Raw genomic sequence first — 22,445 nt, 5'->3', positions numbered from 1 at the left:
CATCAGATACCCAAGGTAATTTGAGAAGTGACTTTGTCGCGCCTCAAGTAGTCAGAGGAAAATCAAGATGATCAACCTCCTCCCGTACTTGCCATGATGAATCCTCCACTGGCCTCCCTTTCCATTTGACCAGATACTCTTCATATGTTTTATTCCTTGTGCTTCTTTCCTCAAAACTGTCCAATATCTCCTCAATCTCTTGTGTAGCTGAAGTAGATGCCAGAATACTCCACTGTGCTTCTGCAACCACACCTCCCTCATAATATATTGATAAATTTGAAATGTTAAACACTGGTGAAATATTCAATTCATCAGGCAACACTACTTTTATGAGCATTTCCAGAATCATGCTTTTTCACTATCTTGCATGGTCCAAACTTTTTCATTTTCAACTTATTATATGTACCCACTAGAAATCTATCCTTCCTCAAATGAACCATGACTTCATAGTATTATCTTAGCCAAGTTTGGTGCTCATCCCTTCAGACTTGCAGCCATATCTAATTTGATTTGGTTTCTCCATCGCTTTCGTGGTTTTGCGGATTTGACTGCTGATTGACAAAGATATTCTTACCTAGCCTACTGCTCCTTTGTTACGATTATGAGCTCTGATACTAGCACTAGAGCTTGTTGTTGATACGCTCAGGTCACCTCTCTATTGAGCTCGATTGGGATTTATATTGATCACCTTCCTCCATATCAGTTCTTGTTGGATGCCCTGGCTCACCTCCTTCCCTCACGTCAGGAATTGAATGAGCATGTCAAATTGGATATCTACAAACAGTACATTACCGCTACCTAGAGTAACCCTCCCGGAGGGTTACGTCTAAGGATGGCCTTCTATGCAGAGAATTTTTTAGAGATCCATGATGGGGTTATTGTTGGCCCTATCTACTTATCTCGACGTTGGTGTCATGCCCTACGTATCTCTCTGGGCTCCTTCAGAGTTGGCTCCCACTGTCTTCGAGCCCATATCAACCACCATATGGATAGAGATGACTGGATCTGTCGACTATGTAGTTTGGCGGAGGTTGAAACTGCGAGTCACTTTATTTTCTATTGCCCTGTCTACTATAAGATCAAAGGGAGATTTTATTGCCTATTCAGAGATTGTTTCTCTTTCAGCATTCTTCAGCTACATTGACCAATGGCGCCTTGCACTTTACCTCTGAGAGGTCACCCAGCTCCGCAATCATACCCTACAATTACTGCTACCTCAGTCATACCTCTAATCAACTCATCACTCCCTTTTCTTCCCGTTGTGTCCGCCACAGGGTGTGAAAAGTTTGTCCAATATTGTTGACTCCAGATCTGTGATACATTGCACTAGTATTTATAGGCAACAACACTCCTCTAGTGGTTCTCAGAGACGATCCAAGGCTCTAGATCGCCCACGGTTATACCCTTCCATGATCAATTTCTTTTTTCCAAGGACCCCTAGTTCTTGCCTTGGCTTTTCTACTCTTGCTTCTCATTTTTTCTCAGACACCATTTGGTGCTCTCGCTTTTGTCAACTCTCTTGTTTGTATGCTCTTAGTCCCATAGACCCTTTGTAGTCTTTCGTTGGACATTAACAATATTATCTTATCTTATCTTATCATCTCTAATCTGAAATTCCTTATATCTACTTTTCACATCTTCATTAGCCTTATACTGTGTATTCATCTTTGTAATGTGCTTTCTCACCTCCTCATGGATGTTCTTCAAGTGTTCAGCAAAATCTTTTGCTTTAGCACTACTTATTTCTCCTTTATCCAATTGCCTCAATTTAGAAACATTTTTGTCAGCAAAACTTGTCTTCTACTAAGAGCATCTACAGCTTTGTTAAACTTCTCGTTCCTGTGTTTCAAACAAATGTATAACTCTGCAAAAACTCAACCAATTTCAAATACCTTTGATTCTTTCCTTGACTATTTAAATATTGCAAAGCTTGGTGATCAGTATACAAAACAAACTCCTTAGGAAGACGATAGTGCCTCCAATTCTTCAAGGCCTGGACTATAACATTAAATTCTTGATCATAAATAGAATACTTTCTTTTGGCATCATTCAATTACTCGCTGAAATAAGCAATAGATCTACCTTCTTGGCTCAAAATAGCTCCTATTGTAGTACAACTAGCATTACAGTCTACTTGAAACACCTTATTAAAATCAGGAAGTGCTAAAATAGGCTGCTCTGTAACTTTCTATTTCAACAGATTAAAACTCTTATCTACACCTACTGTCCACTTAAATTCTTTTCTATCCCCTCTCATTGTTTCAGTCATACTGCTAAAACCTTTGATAAACTTTCTGTAAAAACTAGCTAGTCCATGGAAAGATCTTACTCAATCGCACTCCTTGGAGCAGGCCATTCAAGGATAGCCTTCACTTTCTTAGGGTCCATTTTCAAACATTCTAATAATACCACAAATCCCAAGTATACCAACTCCCTCAACTTATCAAACACATTACAAATGTGCACCAAATGCTCCTCTAATGTCTTACTAAAGATCAAAATATCATCTAGCCAAAAAATCCTTTAGTACCTCATTCATGAGCCTCATGAAAGCGCTCGGTGCACTAAATAGCCCAAAAGGCATGACTAACCACTTGTACAATCCCTCCCTTGTCTTGAAGGCAATCTTAAACTCATCTCCTTCTCTAATGCGAATCTGATGGTACCCACTCTTCAAATCTATCTTTGTGAAATACACAACTCCACTCAAACAATCCATAATATCGTCCATCTGCGGCAATGGAAATCTATATTTGATTGTGATCTTGTTAGTAGCTCGAGAATCTGTACACATCCTCCATTCTCCATTCTTCTTAGGTGTCAAAACTGCTAGTACATCACATGGACTCAAACTCTCTCGAATCAACCCCTTCTACAACAACTCATGCACTTGTCTATTCAACTCTTCGCATTTTGTTGGTTTCATTCTGTGCATTGCCTTGTTTGGCAAACTGGCTTCTAGAATCAAGTCCATGTAGTGGCTAGTCTTCCTCTCTAGGGGTAATCCATTAGGTACATTATCTGAGAAAATATATGGAAAACTCTTAAAACAAATCTACAACTTTTGTAGATACCTCCTCTACTTCTTTACAATCCTTTGGAATTACAACAAAACACATATGCTCTCACCTCATCTCCTTGAGAAACTCCTTTCCGTCAACAAAACATATTCTGGCAGCACTACATATCTTCTATTCTTTCTCCTTCGATGGCTTCAACTTATGTTTCACCCCATCCTTTGTCAAAGTGTAGGTATTTGCAAGTCCATCATGTACAGGATGCTTGTCAAATTGTCATAAACTAGCCAGCAACATATGAGATATGTCCTTAGTTATGATATCACACAACACCTCATCCTAGTAGCTTCCAATCTTGAACTTCAGTAGGCACTGCTCATTGACCATGACCTTGTGGCCATCCTACACCCAGGCAATACAGTATGGACGCAGGTGTTTCCACCTCTTCAGCTTTAACTTCGTGGCCATCTTTTCTAACACCAGATTGTACTACTTCCACCATCAATGATCACATCACAGCACTTATCTTCACAATTACACCTTGTGTAAAACAAACTCCTCCTTTGATCAGGTTTATTTTCACCACTTAGTGAGACTCTTCTATTGACTAGGACTTCTCCTCTTTCAACATTTTCAAAATGTGATGATTTGGCATCTTAATCAACATGCGCTACTCTATCCTAGCCTTCACTCCTATCATTCCTTCCTTGGTGCTGGGAACACTCAAATGCTCTATGCCCTTTTTCACTGCAGTGAAAACATTTTCCACAGAAACCTCCTCTTCCAAATCCTTGCCCTCTTCCAAATTCTCTCTGATCTTTGTTGTTTTGACCATGGAAACAATTGGAATTGTTTCCCCTCAGATTTTGACTACTACTACTGGCATCATCCTTGTTCTTCTGGACATCATCTCGGCCTCCATAAGACCATCCACCAAATCTTCCACCATGACCTCGGCCACTATTTTTGTTTTCAAACTTCTTGTTTAGCGTTTCCTCAACTCTTAGTGAAAACTGGTATGCCTCTTCAATATTGATCATTTGAATCCGACTCAATTCCTCCTGAATGCTTGGCCTCAACCCATTAAGATAACATGCAACTTTCTCCTTATCAACTTCCGCATGGCCAGTTCTAATGAGAACTCAGTAGAACTCTTCTATATACTCCTGAACAGATCTTCCCACTTGCTTCAACCCTTGCATTTTCTTCAATAAATCAAGCTCTTAGTCCACGAGAATTGAATTGTCACTTCAATTTGGCTATCATCTGGTCTCATCTTGTGATTTTGTCCTTTCCTCTTATATTTTGCTCTAACTAGATCTCCTGCCACCAAATTGTTGCTTCAACCCTTGCATTTTCTTCAATAAATCAAGCTCTTAGTCCACGAGAATTGAATTGTCGCTTCAATTTGGCTATCATCTGGTCTCATCTTGTGATTTTGTCCTTTCCTCTTATATTTTGCTCTAACTAGATCTCCTACCACCAAATCTTTGCAAGACCCTTCAGTTTGGCCTTTGTAAATTTGACCCTATTCAAATCTTCAATATCTTCATACTCAAAAGTATTCCTCCAATTCATTGATCCAATTGATCAACTCCTCAAGGTTAAGATTTCCCAAAAATGTGGGAACCTCAAACTTAGATCTTTTACCAATCTTGGAAATGGCCCTAAAAAGCCTCTCTTCTTATGGGTTCAAAACGGCCTCTTCTTCACATTTGCTTCTTCATCCTCAATTTCATCTCTTACAGAAAGATTTATTCCTCTGCACATTTGTTCTTCCAATGTTTGCATCTATCTCTACGGGGCTCTAAAATCCTCAAACGTAACACCTATGACTCTTCCACCACACTCTCTTCATGGAGGCATTTTTGCGCTACTGCTGAAACCCTAGTGCAAACTACCTCACAATCGGTGATCTGTCCATACGCTTAGCCCAAACCACAGTCTTGGGGAAAACTACCTCCCAGTCTGCGATCTGTTTACACAATTAGGAACTCCAACTCTAATACTGCTTGATGAAGGATTTCTCTGATACCACTTGATGAAGGGTGCTCCCCTTAATACCACAACAAACAACAAAAACAGAGAACAACAAAAATTGAGAGAACAAAATATGGGCCTCTTATTATCATTGAAAATACAAAATTACAATATGCAAACCCATATGATCACCTTCCTTACAACAATCTGCACGATAGAGCTGCGACTATCCCCTAGAATTTCCCTAAAGGTCTTCCTTATATAGGCACTTTTGCCGCTAGGGAAGGTTCGAGATACTAAGCCCTAACCCTTGAGGTTGACCAGACTAATATTATATTATTTCATTACACATTATTAGATAAGATTGACTCAAGATAATTTACAAATTATATTTTCAAATGGGTCCACTTCTGGAGACCATAACTAGCAACCCATTGACCCGATGGGCTATTATACCCCATTCTAGGATCCTCGACTAGAGATCTACAGCCGTTGATTGTGCAAGCGTCCATCAGCCGAAGGTTTACCTCGTTTTTTAGCCATTTAGGCCTTCATCGCTAGACCCAAAGTTTGGGTAGCCAAAATTCATACCTAAAATCTACAATGATTGCACTAATACTACATATGATATGACAATAAAACTCAATTGGTAGACTGATATGTCTAAGATGAACCTCCACATATGAGATTAGAACAATCTGAGCACATAATACCAACTTACTAAAATTAGCAAGCTCCTTCAAATAGCAACTCTGTACAGGAATAGCCCTTATTAAAAACACAAAACAAAAAGAAAAATGGAAATAGAAATATTATCGGGTGATGCAAGATTGCCCTTACACCCAAGATGCTCCTACATCAACAATCAATGCAACATAAGAGGTACACTAATTAATGCCAAGAATCACAATGCCAAGTTTGATAACTCTTGTTTCTTTTTATTCAATGTAGAAAGTTCGCACCAAGAAAGACAAAGTTTTCAGGAAACAAGAAATTCCAGCATAGTCTTTCTTACACAAAGCCAAAGATGATTATTTACAACGAGCTCTCTCCTTTGTATAGGAAAACAAGGGAGAGAAAGGTGAAAGGAAAAGGGGAAATCCTCAACCACCTTGACTTATTCTCTAACAAACTTCTAACTAACTAATTTGACTTATTCAAAGTTGCATGGCTAATGCAACTACAACCGCAACTTGACTACATGAGCTAGTTGTATAGGTAAATGTTTCCTGTACTTACAAAATAATTGCTCTTTACATGTAATCTGCCAAAGATAACTACTATCTATGAAAGCATGATAAAACAAGAAGAACACTTCAAAGAGTTTTGGCAAAACTTCTAACTTCTTTATGGATTCTTGTAAAACAGTGGAATCTGGTTCTCAATGGTTTTTTATGTCTGTCACTTTCTGACTTGTTCTTGCATCTTCAAAAAGAATTTTCCCACACTCCCTTACTTTTTCCTATAATCCATTCATAGAAGCTTGATATTTGGACAACTTCTTGAGATAATTGAAATTTAACATATATGCACTAAGCTCCTTGCGAATCAAATCCATAATTTCTGACATTAGACTTTTGTCAGAAACCAATCCACTATTTTCAGTCATGAATCTGCATGTCAACTCAACAAAGGATTCATTGATCATACCCTTTATACTGCCCAACTTTTCTAGAGCAACTTCAATTTCTGATTTTAATCGTTGTATAACCCTTTCCTCGTTTGCCAGCAGACGTAAAAAATTGTAATACATGGTGATGCAAGAAAGGACTTGATATTCACAAAGCATGTCTATGTCAACTTTGAGCATGCTTCTCCATACGTCTAGATCTACATCTAGAGATGCCAATTGTTCACTATAAGATGTCAACAATACTTTCATTCTTTCTATCACCTCCTCTCGTTTCAGCACCCTATATGTGTCATGAATCACTTGAATTCCGTGTGATTCAATCATTGCACACCAGTCATCCACCACCCTAGCTTTCCTTTTGATTTGTTCAATGTTTTCAAGATAGGTTGTGGAAATAGGAAGGACGTTCTGTGAAGAATTGCTCACCTTTTCAACGGATTCCACAAGCTAAAAGTTTTGAAACTGGAGCCAATTCTTATTTTCCCACAGCTTGTCATTTCTTTGTGCGTGAAACAACTGCATCCTGAGCATCCTGCTAGCAGCCAAGATGTGTTTGTCTTCCAAGTTCAACCTTAGTGAATTTGAAGCCACTGGGTTGCATCTTTTCCATACTTAATGGTTCAGCAATCTTTTGGTCGTCAACCAATACTCGACAAACCATCTTAGCTTTCTTGGTTTTTGGAATCTTAGGCTTGGTAATGTTCTTAAAATCAAAGTCCTCTAGGAGGACTTTTTCCTTCTTCCTCTTTTAAATGATTGAACTTAACTATGGTGGCAAATAGAAAAAAGATGGCGCAACTGATATAGCAATCGATGAAGTATCAACAAGGGTTTGTGTTACCACTATAACAATAGCAAGTGTCTCGATGAAAACCGCTGCGAGAGTTGGGCTATTTTGAGTCACCACTTCCATGAATTGCTCAAAATGTGTAGTGGTGGTATTTATGAGAGGCAAGGATGCAACTGACATAGATGGGATATTCATAGCATAAGCATCAAACACATGCTCAAACTGCTCCTCGGATGTTGTTAGAAGTGATGAAGAAATGGGCAAGGCATTGGTGATGCCGAATGAGTTCGATGACAACTCTTGTGCGGCAGTGAAGGAATCCATATTTGTTTCAATAGCTGACTCAGGTGATTCATCTGATGCTGATGCTAGTGCTGACTCTGGCAATGTGGTTGTCACTGGCACATGCTCAAGAAGGGGATCCTTTGTAGTATGCTCTTGTGGCTCAAGTTCATTGATATTCTCATCATCATTCTTTTCCGATTTCTACTTCAGCAGTTGAAGTTTCAAGAGCTTTGACTGTAGTATTTCCACCTTTAATTATTAGCTTTGGAATAACTTGTGTTAGAGGCTCCGATATGGAAGTAGAGGTACCATCCTTACCTCTTCCTCTTATTTCAGATCTTAAGCCGATTAGACCATCAAGATTAAGGTCTTTGCTTGATCTGACTTTGATAGTTCAAAAACCCCTTTTCTTTAACCAAATATTAGTGTTAGCTAATATTGACTGAAATCTGCCCCAAATTGAAACACTTTCTTTTTGAGATCATGTTGGAGGCAAGATAGAGAGATTTTGAACATGAAGTTCCTCATAGTCTGGATCTAAAATCTCTCCATCATCTTCAACTCCCACAAGGATTTCTGTGAGATTGACGTCCACAATTTGCCTAAGGATAGGTCTATAGTAATATAGTTTCATGATCTCTGCTTCTGGGCATAGATCAATCCATAGATCCTCAAGACGATGTACATGAATGAATGGCCTCATCTTGTCATTCAACCCTCTCTAGTCGAATAGCTGCAAGACATGAACTTCTTCAAAGTGATGCATTGAAGCTCAAATTCCATGATTTTGGCTTTGGGCACCGTATCCAAAGAGTAACCTCTTATCTTTAAAGGATTTCGTGAAGAAATCCCTACTCCTGACCTATGCCAACTATTTTGATGTACTTGTACGACCATCAATTGCCTCAGCAACTCCATTAGCAAGATCTTATCTGTAGGATATCTAGGCAGGGTATACGGTTCACCATGAAAATTGCCAACCCTCATCTAGGTGAAGTTTGGGAACTGAAGAAATAGGCAGCCGTATTCATTAACCTTATTCTAGGCTTCATCTGACACTTCTTCTTAAGGAGATCTTTTTCCAAAGACACATGAAGTGTCTGAAGAATGTGTCTTGCACTCTCCTGTAGTGTGAGCAACTTGCCTTTAGAGGCAATTGATTATAGTATCCCCATATAGGCATGAAAGCACAATTTCCTTTTGTCAAGAGACTAGATAATGATCCTAGGGAAGCAGCTATGTAGACCAAATAAGAGTTCATGTAAAAGGTACATGTGCTCGGTACTTGTGAAAGCTGCTCACACAAGGTATTACTAATGTTTTCTCCCCAAAACACTCGTTTGGATCACAATATTAGGGATATAAATGTATTCATCCATGGCTCAAAAGCATTTGATTCTCAGAGCTCATGAATTCTACTAAGGAGAGTAATGAGGTCATTGATCTCTTCCTTGAATTCAGATCTATGTAACATCGTTGGCCGTCTCGAGAGATTTGGCCTTTTCTGGATCAGCCAATGTTCATTAATAAACCTCATCCAATATTGCTTGTCTTCATCCCATCTTGCCAGAGCTCTTTCTTTGTTAAGATCTGATACCATAGGAGTGGGAAGCACTTGAAAGATTTGGTCAATGGTATCCACATCAAGATTGATGATAGTGATTCCCGCATGATCCCGTATGGTCTTTGATGGAGCATCAAATTTACACGTGCATGCAAATATAAATTCCAGCTCTAGGGCAGCAAGAGGGAAAGCAGAAACAAACTAAATGTGACTCTCTTTGATACGGACCATGTTACCTGAGCTGGCAGTATTAACCCTCTGAATGAAGTTCTCCATATCAAGATGAACAAGTTCGGTACCCTAAATCTCATCACAATAAGAAGTGACTTGAGATGGAGGATATGAATTTTGAAACTTATCATTGAGATACTTCATTTTCTTTTAGTCTTTATTGGGGCAGCCTCGCTTGACATGGCCAATTTTTGAATACAAGAAGCTGACATGAAAATCCTAGAGTGTAAAAAATCTCCCATTAAAGATTCATTTTGGCCAAGCAAAGAAATGTGTTTTTTGAGTAGAAATGTGGTAATGACACAAGGCAGGAAACTTGTGGACAGCGAATATAAAGTTATGAAATGGATGAAATGAAGTGATGACTGAAACTTGGGTATATGGACAGCAGGATTTCAACAAATGGAGTCAGCTTAACATGTAATGGAAACGGAGCATGTTCGTGAGCACTCTCATCCTACCGCCAAGAATTTGAAGTCTTGGGACAGCAACAAGAAGTGTTCATATTGTGTGGAAATATGACTTGCATTTATCATGAAAATGGCGCAAAAAGAATTCGACGTAGTGTACTTAATGTATACATCTGCACATATGATTTCGTAGAAGTTAAAGAGGAATGGTGCTTGCTTCCTTGTGTTATTTCATATAAGAATGGCGATTTTAATCCCGATTACACATGCCATGATAGACTTTGCATATGCAACTTAAGAAGACGAAGATTTGGGGGGGGGGGGGGGGGGGGAGAGAGAGAGAGAGAGATAAACAAATAATAAAATACAATTCTGAAAATGAAATAGAGAAAATTGCATACTTGTATAAATCAACAAAACTTGAAAATTTACAAAGGAAAAGTTAACTTGGAAATTGTGGAGGAAACTTCTTCTCAAGAGCTTTCAGAAAATCTGAAAGTAAATCCAAGAAGATTTTTGGAATTAGGAAAAGATTTTGAATGAGAGATTTTATAAGCCATGGATTTGACTCATTCATTGCGAAAAATAAATGCATTTTCCAGTCAAGTTGGATTACTTGACAAATGTGCATGTTTGAGATCAATAATGCAAAAGAACAGCAACCAATAGGAAAGATTCAAACCTCTTGATCACAAAAAGTTATTCACATGCAATGGAGGAAGAAAATGTTGAGATAATGGGTGTTGCACACATTGCATAATATTGCTTAAATTTTTTTGTTTTATTTTATTATGTAATGTTGCACCTAGATGGACGTGCAACATCTAAAGATTCCCATGGAATATTCTTGATGAGTTGTATTGTAACATTGTGATAATATTTTATATAATTATTTAATATTGGGGAAAAGAATTAAAAGCCCAATCTTAAATGTGGGGTCAATGGGTTAGGTAGCACATGGTTGTAGCACATGGTTCATGTAATACCACTTAGTGGTTTTGTGGGACTTGCTACTATATAAGCAGCCACAAGGGTAGTTGTTGTGTGACAAAGAAAAGAAAAAAGGCAAGAGTCGAGCGGGACAAGGCTTGACAAGTTAGTCAAGGGAGCATTTGTGAAGGTTGAAAGTATGGCATGGGATGTGTGGATTCATGCTTGTTCACATAATTTGCTCAGTGGTGGCTATGGCTTTGAAGGCTTCCATGGTTGTATTGCAATGGTGTTTTTGCGGAATAATACATGGTGATGGATGCTTTTGGAGGCTGGGTTTTTCCCTCAATGAGGGTTTCCCAGGGTATATCTTTTGTCACAGAAAATGGCATCATTGATGCCCTAGACATTTCTTCTTGGCAGGTTTGCATTCAAAACTCCTCCCAAATGAATTGTTTTTCCTGTAGATGCCCTAGACTTTGATTTTAATGGAGATTGCAGCTTAGAAGATGCATTAAAATGCATGTGTTTGATGCTGGAAATGACATTTAAAGCTGCTCTTCATAAAAAATCACAGAACCACCTTCTTAAATTTCATATAAATGCATATGCATTTCCTCCCAATTTCGACATCATGAGAAAAGACTTTATCTAGGGCAGTTCAAACGTTATTTCTTAAGCCATTTGCACATAAAAAGAACATGCAAAGCTTTCACAAAATTGACGTCATTGAAGGGATGTCTTCATTTTCCATTTAAAACGTTCTTTTTGGTAGACTTTACATGTTGAAACACTAGGTAATCATGGAGAAAATCGACGTCATTAATGAAAGACAGCCTTGAGTGTTATTAATGCACTTTTTGGGAACATTTATATGTCTTCTCAACATGCAATGTTGAAGAAATTTGACGCCTTAAGTCACTTATGCATTAAAACAAACTTTTCTAAGTTTTTCGCATATGTAATTGGTTAAAAATTTAACACCATTAAGTGGAAATACATGTACGCTCTTTTACATGTAAAATAGAACATGTAGTAGGCTCTAGTTGGACATCAAATAGAGATAAACATAATAAAAATGTTATTTCATGTCTCCACATATGTAATGGGTCAAAAATTCAACGTCTTTGATAAAACATTGCAATGGGTCAAAAATACCCACATATGTAATGGGTTTTTCAAAGGAGAATCATATACCTTACCTAGGTATGCTACTGACAGAATCATTATTATGGAGTTAGCCAAATAGCTCATGGAGGTACAGTCTAATCAAAATACTATGCATAGGCCAAGTTTTGGTATCACTTCTGCCAAACCTTTGGCGATTGGTCATTACATGATCAATTCAATATACAAAGCAAAGGCAATGGAAGCAGAACTTCAGTTGATTACATTGAAGAAGTTCAAAGCCAAATATGATTTTGATTACAAAGGGATGAATTCAAGAATTAAGAGAGCATTCAGTCATGTCCATCGTATAGAAGGCGTTTGGATTGATATACGGACAAAGTTGGATATTATGAAAATGGACTGCTATAGGGCAACATTGCAGCAAATTATTGATCTTAATATGCTTGAAATTCCATCTCATCTTCAAATTGAAGATGATGATAATATTCTTGATCCAGAATATCATCAAGTTGGTTTTGATAAACGATGCCCTTTTCCCATACAATGGCAGCAAAAAGAAGGTACTTCTATTCTTGATCAATTTCAGTCCATCTTGGCAAACACCAATTAATGGTTGAAAATCAAAGGTCTTAAAAGGGTGAATCCTAAGATAGGGGTGGATTGTGGAAGTTTTGGTCCACTTGCAAGGAAATCACATTTAGAGATTATAGGCAAAGATGGTGCATCTTCCTTTGATATAAACAAATCTCTCAAATTCAAATTGAAAGGTAGAAAAGGATTTAAAATCTCGGACACCTAAACAAGCTCAAGAATCAGAAGAAGAATCTTATGAAGGACTTGATAAAATAGACGAGGAAGAAGGAGAAGTCATGATTTACAATAAGGATCAAGGCTGATTTAGATTCTGAAGATTTTGGTTCCCATACAATGAATAGGTTTGCTTTGTACAAATCCTTAGCCAAGCACTTACAGGATTCTCTATCGGCAAATTCCAAGATTGTGAAATCAGCATATGTCATTACAGTGAGAATAGAAGCTATGTCCAAGACAACGGAGATTTTGGATCTTCCTTCAGTGCGTGATGTCATCATCAAATTCAAGGCACTAAAGAACACTCTTTAAGATTGTTATTTGTTTTTGTTGTCATGTTTGTAGATTGAAGTGGATGTATTGCATGAAATTGTGTAATTACATGTAATACAATTTGCATGAGTAATGACATGTAATCCAATAACTTCTCTTGTTAGTTAGACCAAGTCAAAGTTGGTTGAGTTGCTCCCACTTTTTCCTCTTTTTCCTCAACTCCTTTGCCTATATAAAGGAGTGCTCTCTCATTGTAAAAATCATCTTTTATTTGTATGCACGAGAGCTCTAGAGAAATCGTGCAAGCATAACTTCGATTGTGTAGTGCCATTTTGAAAGAAAAGTGAATACGAAGAATCAATTGAAACTGATCTTTAATTGAGTGCAATTGTTACTTGTGCAAGTTGGAAGCTTTGACTGTGATTTACATTTGTTATCTCTAATTCATGTCTTTTTTGCATTCTTGATAATTGAGTATTAAAAGAGTTAGGAATCAATCAGCGCCAAAGCTTTCACTGGAAGTGTTTGTAGAGATATATAGACTATAAGCTTTAACTGTAGCTTATATCTCTTTCTTGATTCACAAAATAGTTAGAACCCTTACTTCTAGAAGTCTTTGTGCGCCAATAGTAAAGATTATTCTTTTAGCATAGATTAAGAGCAGACTTAGAGCCAAACTGGTACACTTTCAGCAAGCCTTTCAATTAGTGCTAGTTTATCGGTATCACTGTTTACAACTCTAGATAGAAATGTAGTTCAAGATTTCATTTTGCCCATTACTCGCTCCGCAGGTTAGTGGATTCTTTCTTGAAAGCTAAGAGAAAAGAATATTGGTAATACCCTTTCAAATCTCTCAATTTTTTGCTTACCTTGAGTTCATCCAAGGAACGGTGAGAAGGGGGAGCCTTCCCTTTTAAGCTGGGAGAGACTCTGTGTGACACGCTATGGCTGGTCTACCTATTTTGCGACTAGATTTTACCCAAAATTGTCGGTTGCAAAATATCCACCCAACAAATTGTACATAGTATTGAATGATTAATACAATGAACATTTACATATTTCAGTTTGGCTCATAATGAAACATAATTTGCAATAGAAGTGAGCTGAATGTAGGCACCAAATAGACATGCATTTGTATGAAACCTTTCAAAATGATAATTTTCTATAGCTAAATTTTGGCATGTACAGAAATTTAGTAAAAAGTTATAACAGTTAGAATTCGGTAGCACTCACACATGAAAGTTCAAGGCTTGAATCCTAACCTAGTATGGTTGGCAAACCCATTAAATTGCTCATATCATTTCAGAAAAAACCCATCCTATTCGAAAGATTTCAATTGTTTCTGCATGACCACTAACAAACTTGCTGATAAAACTCTGAAGGCACAAAAGACAATATATCCATAACTTTTGACCAAAAAAACTCATCATAAAATTTTGCCAAGTCAACAAAGACGGCAAAATTACCAAAACCCAAAAATATTGATCCATAACGAGTAAATGAAACTTTGAATTTAATATTTTTATGATTTGGCAAATAAAACTCAAAACTTTAATATCTCAAACTCAGCAAAGTAAATGCTAAAATTGGTTGCATCTGCTGAAATATCATCAAACATACCGATAAATTGGATTTGCACAGAACTATGTTATTCTCAACATTTGATCGTTTTAGTAATTTAGGCCAATGCACATGATCAATTACAAGTGCAAATGGAACAATGCATACGATATTTTCAATCTAGCAACTGACATGGGATTTGACATCCCCAACCTCTTTAAATAAATTTGAATTGGGTGCTTTACAGTGAATTTGATGGATGACAACAGCAGGACACAACACAAATAACTCATGCTAAGGCTTCTAGATAACAACTACAAGCATGCACAAATATTCATCAACCTGAGGACACTTGAAAAATATGCATTCTCAATTGTCTTGAATCCCTGATAATGACTTGGATGAAAAAGATTGAAAATAGAATCTAGTCGGAAATAGGGGTAACACAATTGAACTCCAATACTGTATATTAAGGTTCTATGATGTATAAGATTATTGCCCAATGCTAAACTATGAATATCTGAAATTTTCTTCTTTTTTAAATTTTTCCCAAACATTTTTAGTAGTTGTCCCCCGTCATCCTTGAAAAGTTACTCTATCCCATCCCCATGCCCAAAACTTGAGGTGACAACAAACATTTTTCTTTTTTTTTATTGTAAAGGAGCACTATTTTTGCTAGGTGTGGATGTAGATCTCCAGCCATATATACCATGCATCTCCAACATCCATAGCCAAATGATTTGGAATTGAAACCTGCAAATTCCTCAACTTCTAAATCTAGTTAAGGATTTTCAAGTTGGCCTTCAATAGAAATGACAAACAATTAGGGTTTCATTTAAACTAATGCTCATCAGTCAAGTTTGCTCTACAAGAGTCACTTTCCTCCTTTAATTGAACAATCATAAAAACAGGTAATATACTCATCAAGGTCCGAAAAATTAATTCCTTTAAGCAAATCATTTTGGGATCAACCATGCTTTTTACCACCTTTGTTCTTCAACTCTATAGAGGTCTTTCACGATGTATCCAACTTCTAATTAAATATTGAAATCCAACTCCTAACACCTAGCATTAAATTGTTTACAATGTCCTGCAAACTCCAATATCATCTTTTAGCAACATGAAACAATTCACTAGTTAAAAAATGACTTCGAACTTTACTAGAAATTACCATTCAATAAAGAAAGTTTCAACTAGGAATCAACAATATATCCCTCGGTAATAGTTACACTACCTCATTTGTTGATGAACCCATTGTTGAAGCATACCCCTTACATGTTGACAATACTATAAAAACACTACATATGGAGTCTTCCCAAGTTTCTCACTTATTTATTGAATGTTGACCCTTTAGAAATCATATAAGAACATGAATAAAACTAGTCACACACATGGTGGTAGACTTCATCAAGTTAAAATGGGACACTATAAAACAAAATGAGCAAGACAAAGCAAAAAATTTGCAAACAAAAGCAATAAGAAAGTTGGAAAAATAATTAGGTCTATAGGCAATTACATTTGAGTAAAATGTGGGATTATTTGGGTCTCCTTCCAACTTAAGGTGTGATTTTGAAATCTTTTCTTATACTAGCAATCCTTTCCTCAATTCCCTACATACCCACTTCCTACTTCCTTCTCTCCCATGGGTCTTCAAACTTTTGTCTCTATGTACTTGGCATCCCAATTCCCCACCCCCTACTTCTTTGTTCCTTCAAGACTTTTCATGATAACCTACCTTTACAAAAGTGTCAAAGGGGTACACCGATCCCTTGTCAACATGCAAATCCAAAACCCCATCATACCGCATCCTAGCACCCTAACATCACATTCCCTATACCCCTAATGTCAAACCTTCAAAGTATTCTCTACTTGACCTTGGAGCATGGATTTCCCTAGATTCCCACTTTCAAGCATTGACTTTTTCACAAATCCTCACCATTTTAAGGTTTTCAACTATTAACCAAGGGCAACCAAGGATGCCATTAATCGCCTCATATTTTAATGTGATAAGATGGCCAAAAGCTTTATGCCTTTACAATGCCTTCAAACTCCATATAACATAAGAAAATTCATCAATTTGGATTACCTTTCAGAATTTCTATCGACCCAAAACCCTATTTCAAGTACTTGTGCTCAAGGGTTGGGTTTGAGGCTAAAACTTTAGGTTTTGGAGATGAATGGATCACAACCCATCAGCTTCCTAGAGATTGAAGGATGAAACCCCTTTGAGTTCCTAACAATAGCTTCGTACTCAAGGTTGCATTTGTGTCTCAAGCTATATAGGCTTTCAACAATTGTGGAAGATTTCAATTTTTGGGTATTTCATGATATATTTGTAATTGATGTGGAAGCAAATTTCTGTATAATTTGCAGCAGAAGTATCTACTTAAAAAAGAACGTTAGAATGAAATCAATTATATCCCACAATTACATCTGCAAAACTATCATGTTTTCTAGATATTTTACATGACAAATAATTGTGGGTATTTTAGATGTAAGTATTTTATATGAACATTTTAACATAGTATTATTACAGTATAACTGAGTACCATTTGCTAGTGAATAGAACCCACTGGAAGGAATTCCTTCTCTTTAAATCCTACGCAACTGAGCTCAAAAGGAGGCAAATGGACTCCTTATGGCAACCCCAAATCCCAACCAATGGCCATATTCATACATTGGTATACCCCTAGAATTCTAAAGAAAGAAAATATATTGATAAATAACACAACCAAAAGCATTGCTAACTTCATTTACAATTGTGGCAATGTCCAGTTACATGATTAGCCTTATCAGTAACTGAAGCAATCATTTTTAAAAATAACATAATTCAATATTTTATAAGGTTATTGAGAATTATTCATTTTGTTTCCGAATTATAATTGCCTGATAGCTAATGGGCAAGCCAAAACCAAAATTGTTGGTTGATCATATCAATTATTCAGAAATGAGAAAAAGTAATGGGATGAAAGGCTTCCAAAAATCTTGTGATATCCAACATCACAGGATAATTTGGAATTTATACCATTCTAATTAATATATGGTTTTTAACCATACAAATTCCAATCAAATATCTTTGAGAACAGGTAGTAAAGCTTTTGACAATTTTTTAGACCTACTATACATTACATGTAATCACATGATATCCTATACCTATCCAGTAAAAGTATTATTAAAAAACTTGTGCCCATGGAGATTCCGATCACAAGAAATCAAGTGGAACCAAACCCTATATTTTAGATGAATAAAAGAAAGAACTCAAATGAATACTGAGAAAGTAACACATGGAAATAGCACAAAGCCAGAATCAAGTTTACCATAACCGGCATATGAGATATTAATACTTGGATCTTTCTTTATGGAATATGATGACAAGTTTGAGTGAATAAATGTTAATGACTGCAGGGCAAGACAAAATTATATGGAAAGGGCTAGTGAAGTTGGAAAAATGTGGATGGTACATTCCACAGAAATCTGTAGAACAAAGTAATTGTTTTCCAATATAGAAGAGAAACGGAAAAGGAAATATGCGTGATAGATTCATATATCAAAAAATTAAAGCAGCAATAACCAGGGGAATTTCAAGTTGGCCAACAAAACAAATCACACCATATTAAAATGAAAGCTCAGAATAATTTTGACAATAATGATTTCCACAATAAGCACTATGCTAGAGTTATATGACGCTTAATATGAAAAATCTAGCATTAATATAACTAATATGAATGTTACTGCTTCATGCCTTTTAAATAAGTATTTCTACCCCTTCCAAAATGGAAAATATAAATCTGGAAATATCAGTTATCAATAGGTCAAACATGATGGTCATTATGGCATCAATTTAGATATTACTAAGATGCCTGTCTACATCAATTCCATATATTAGAAGAGAGAAAAAAGAACTTCATGAACATTTGTGGCTATCACATGGAAAAATACTAGTCAGGAAATGCTCCACACTGCACACAAAGTGTCAAAATTATTTTTAAGTGGTTCTTTCATACAATACATGAGAGTACAATGTTAAGGTACACTTCAAAAATTCTAAGTACCAAAGAGACAGAATTCTTGCAATACTAACCTAAACTCAAGCTGAGTATGAAGCTGACCGCCAACAGTCCAATCTTCCCTGGTTCCAGCAAATTTCGGATCGCCACCTTGAATTACAAAGTGTTTAATAACACGATGAAAACACAACCCATTAAAGTAACCACGATGACTGCAATAACAAAAGCATGGTGAGATACTCTGAAAAAGCAACAGCTTGCTGCTTTTAAAATTGAACTGGTGCTACCCCAATGTCTACAGTTAGTTTGGACAAAGAGATCAAACATTCCAGACAAATTTTTCTATTCATACCTGTATAGATTTCAATTTCTAGTTGACTCATGCCAGATAAATATGACAAAGGGTGTGCTTTTTAAGTGACAAAAACCGAGAAATTATGGAAGGACACAACGAAAACTAGCTAAACTTCTAAACCATTTCATAATCATGACTTGACACGGCAATTTACCAAAAAAGTCACTAGAAAATTTAAGAAAGTTGCCAATTTAAGGTCCAAAGGCGTTAGATAAATTATTCCACATTAACATGTTATTCTGAAATTGCATATGCCCAGACCTCTAAACTTCCTACCTGTTCTCCAAAATGTAGAAAAATTAATTTAGAATATTTACAGATTACATTTAAATTGCCTGGTCAACGAAATCAAAACTAACTTGAAACCTTCTCCAAAGATCTTTCTAAGTTGCATTGTGAATTCTCTCGCACCCAATATTGCATTTTACTTCAAAACAAGGCTGGTAATTTCATAGAGGTGGCAAAAAATAAAAAAGATTCCACTAGGTTGCTACTCCAAACTTTATTAGATTTATTGTTGTAAAGGTGGTTAATTATGTTACTATTATTTAGTAGCAAAAATGACAATGTAGGCTATTCAACAATATCAACCTTTACACCAAGAAGAAATAATTACCCACCATATAATAATGGCAATGAGCATCATTTGCATGTTTCTTCAACAAGGTGAGCTTTGGAAGCACTTACTACTCATGTTTCATCAACAAGGTGGGCTTTGCAAATTTCAAAATATTGATAGGAGTTGATGCAAGAAATTGTCTAGAGAAGTAAGGGTTCATACAGCCATTGCAAGTTTCAAATGTCATCTTGATGAACTTGATGGATATGTGAGGGATATATTTGTAAGGTCATCTTCTCCTCAATGATCATTTGGGTGGTTGATAAGCTTAATCTACTGTCATCCCATAAGGCTAATTCAGAGATATAAAGGATAGAAGGCTTGCATTTTCAATTATTTCTTGATGGGGAGATAAATAATATTATTTTGACCCCATAAAGTAATATTATATATAAAGAGACTTGAGCTGTAAACTGAAGTCATAAAGTGACTTTATTAAGAAGGTAATAAATATAAAGTCACTTTATTGTGAAAGCAAAGTTATGAAATGAATTTATTTAATTTATTAAGCCTTCTAGTAGTGGTGCAAATCCTTTCGGAGGGAAAAGTTTACCAAATATCATACATTGTGATTTGAGGTACAAAGGCACCTTAGAAAATCTATGTAAGGGGTTTCCTTCTTCAAGGATTATGAAATGTTGATTTGATACTTGATAATTTCTCCATCATTATTGGTTTGACAGTAGCAGCAATATCTAATGATAGAAACCCTTGGATATTTGTTGAATGGACATCAACCAGAATAACAGAACATACAAGAACATACATTCAATGTACGGGAATCAAAAGAACAATTAATGCAATTATCATACATACCAAAGTTGGCGAGGGAAAACCATATATTTTATTGATTACCAACAACAATTACATCATTCATATTTCGAAGTTCTTAAATAGAGATCGGTTGGTTAGGAAGACCAATTGACACTTGCCCTCGCCAACAACTACTCATCCCCAAAACTATCTATCTTTAATTACAACATTGCATCATTAGGCCCTACATCTATCCCCCCAAAAAAGAGACATCTTCCAGACGAGTGGCCCACAAAACCAAAAAGAAACTATACTTCAAGAGGCTGGAACCTCAGTGCTGAATACGCTCAACTCTTGCTCGAAAGCCACGTACTTAGCTCAAAATCCTTGAAGTAGGCGTAGGGCATCCATTTTGTCCTTTTTTGCTTCTGCCAATTTATTTCCAAAGTTGCTTTTTCAGCATGCCATTTTGTGTCCTTTTGCCTTGCTAATTCCTTTTCTTCTTTTAGTCGTCTTGCTAACTCCTTTTCCTGTTGCCATGCCAGAGAGGTGCCTCGGAACGCTTCCTCTATCCGTGCAAAGGAGTGCATAAGAGGTGGTTGCTCAAGTGTCCAAGGGACTATAGTTTTGGCCTTCCATATCTCTGTTGCCTCTTCATGCACGACTCCACTCTCCATAAGTACACTACAATCTGTATGGCAATTGGTACTCATAAATGCCACCAGCGACTCTACTGCCCGGATGATGGCATCCACATTCTGCCCCTAAACCTATTTCATGATCTCCTTAGTGACTTGCTCCAAGTCCCACAACTCTTTGAGGATATTTTCAGCATTTTCACCAAATGAAGGTATTGCCATCCCTGCTCTGACAGATGCTAATGGCTCCTTGTGAGTTTCTAAATGATCCTCATTTGTCTCCATTCCCAAGGAAATTGGTGAATGGGGTGGTATCATTTCAAATTTGCTCAATAAACTATCTGCCTCTATCAACATGAGTGTGTCCTCATTTTGTACTCCTGGTGGCGTACTTGTATTTGTTCTCTCCATGGATTTCTAGCTCTGTACCACCTTCTTGCCAGAAGGTTGTGTTGGTACCCAAAACCGCAGATTGGAAATCCAAGAGCTTGCCACTTCTCCGGTAGGATTTCTCAATCAAATTTTTGGCCAATGAACAGAAATCGCTTAGATTTCCCTGCACTTTGGGCTCCACTACACCCAAGCGGGTTAACCTTCACCTTAAACACTGGCTGTCCGGTTCAAGGTTTTTCTATAGCGAATTTAAACTTGGAGTTCTTCGACTGGCAAGGTCCTCGAACTTGATGACTGAAACTGGATGCTGAATACTTGATAATTGAATGTTTTGCATAAACTTTGTAAATAATGGAATTGATGCTTGTAGAAGAAATATATAGATTTTCTAACTTCAATAAAAAGACCAGTGCCTTTGCTCATCCGGGTGATAGACACAACTTCGGTAATTTTTTACATACAACTTCATAATGTTCAATGCATTTATACTGCCAATAATTTTAATAATCCAAATGCGATAGACCAATTATAATGCAATCTTAAATTAGTCCAGATTGAATTTTAACTCTGCAGGGAGACAAACTGGACAAAGGTACGGAAACAATTTAATATTTCACAACACCAATGATGATCAAATCTAAAATGCTAATTGACCATGTCCACTTATCCGATATCAAAATCATATACAGAATCCTAAAATATAATTATGAAGGACGATTCACCTGCAGATTAAATCTCCATGCCATTAAAGATAAACAAGAGATATTTTATTTTATTTAAAAATAAAATAATGGACTTTATATTACAAAATCATAATGTAGCCCTTATCCCTCCTTACAATAATAAAATAAAAATACTCGTTTAGATTGTATGAATGTAATTGTTCCGATGATGAATATTGTTCTAAAATACATCTTCTATTTATGTCTTCCTATTCTAAAGTTATGACCTTTTAAAATTAAAACTTATACCCCTTCAGAAATAAATTGCACCGATTAGTTTCATCTTTAGACCTTTTCAAAAGTTAATAATCCTCTTTAACTTTAAATTTATGACTTATCAAATA

The 22,445-nt window shown here is 36.5% G+C and overlaps 1 protein-coding gene across 1 annotated transcript in view; it reads right to left on the bottom strand.

Moving 5' to 3' along the window:
• Positions 1–22,445, bottom strand: part of LOC149578537 (peptidyl-prolyl cis-trans isomerase CYP21-4-like) — an 88,587-nt gene that overhangs the window by 16,965 nt on the left and 49,177 nt on the right. Inside the window, exon 6 of the mRNA XM_089829701.1 lies at positions 18,696–18,833. Coding sequence (XP_089685827.1) covers positions 18,696–18,833 — 138 coding nt within the window. The remainder of the gene's footprint in view (positions 1–18,695; positions 18,834–22,445) is intronic.

This window comes from Cupressus sempervirens, chromosome 1 (assembly GCF_028749045.1).
Source record: "Cupressus sempervirens isolate cs-2001-9-10 chromosome 1, ASM2874904v1, whole genome shotgun sequence".
Taxonomy (NCBI): domain Eukaryota; kingdom Viridiplantae; phylum Streptophyta; class Pinopsida; order Cupressales; family Cupressaceae; genus Cupressus; species Cupressus sempervirens.
Note: the sequence above shows the minus strand (reverse complement) of the source record. Positions and strands in the feature narration are given on the sequence as shown.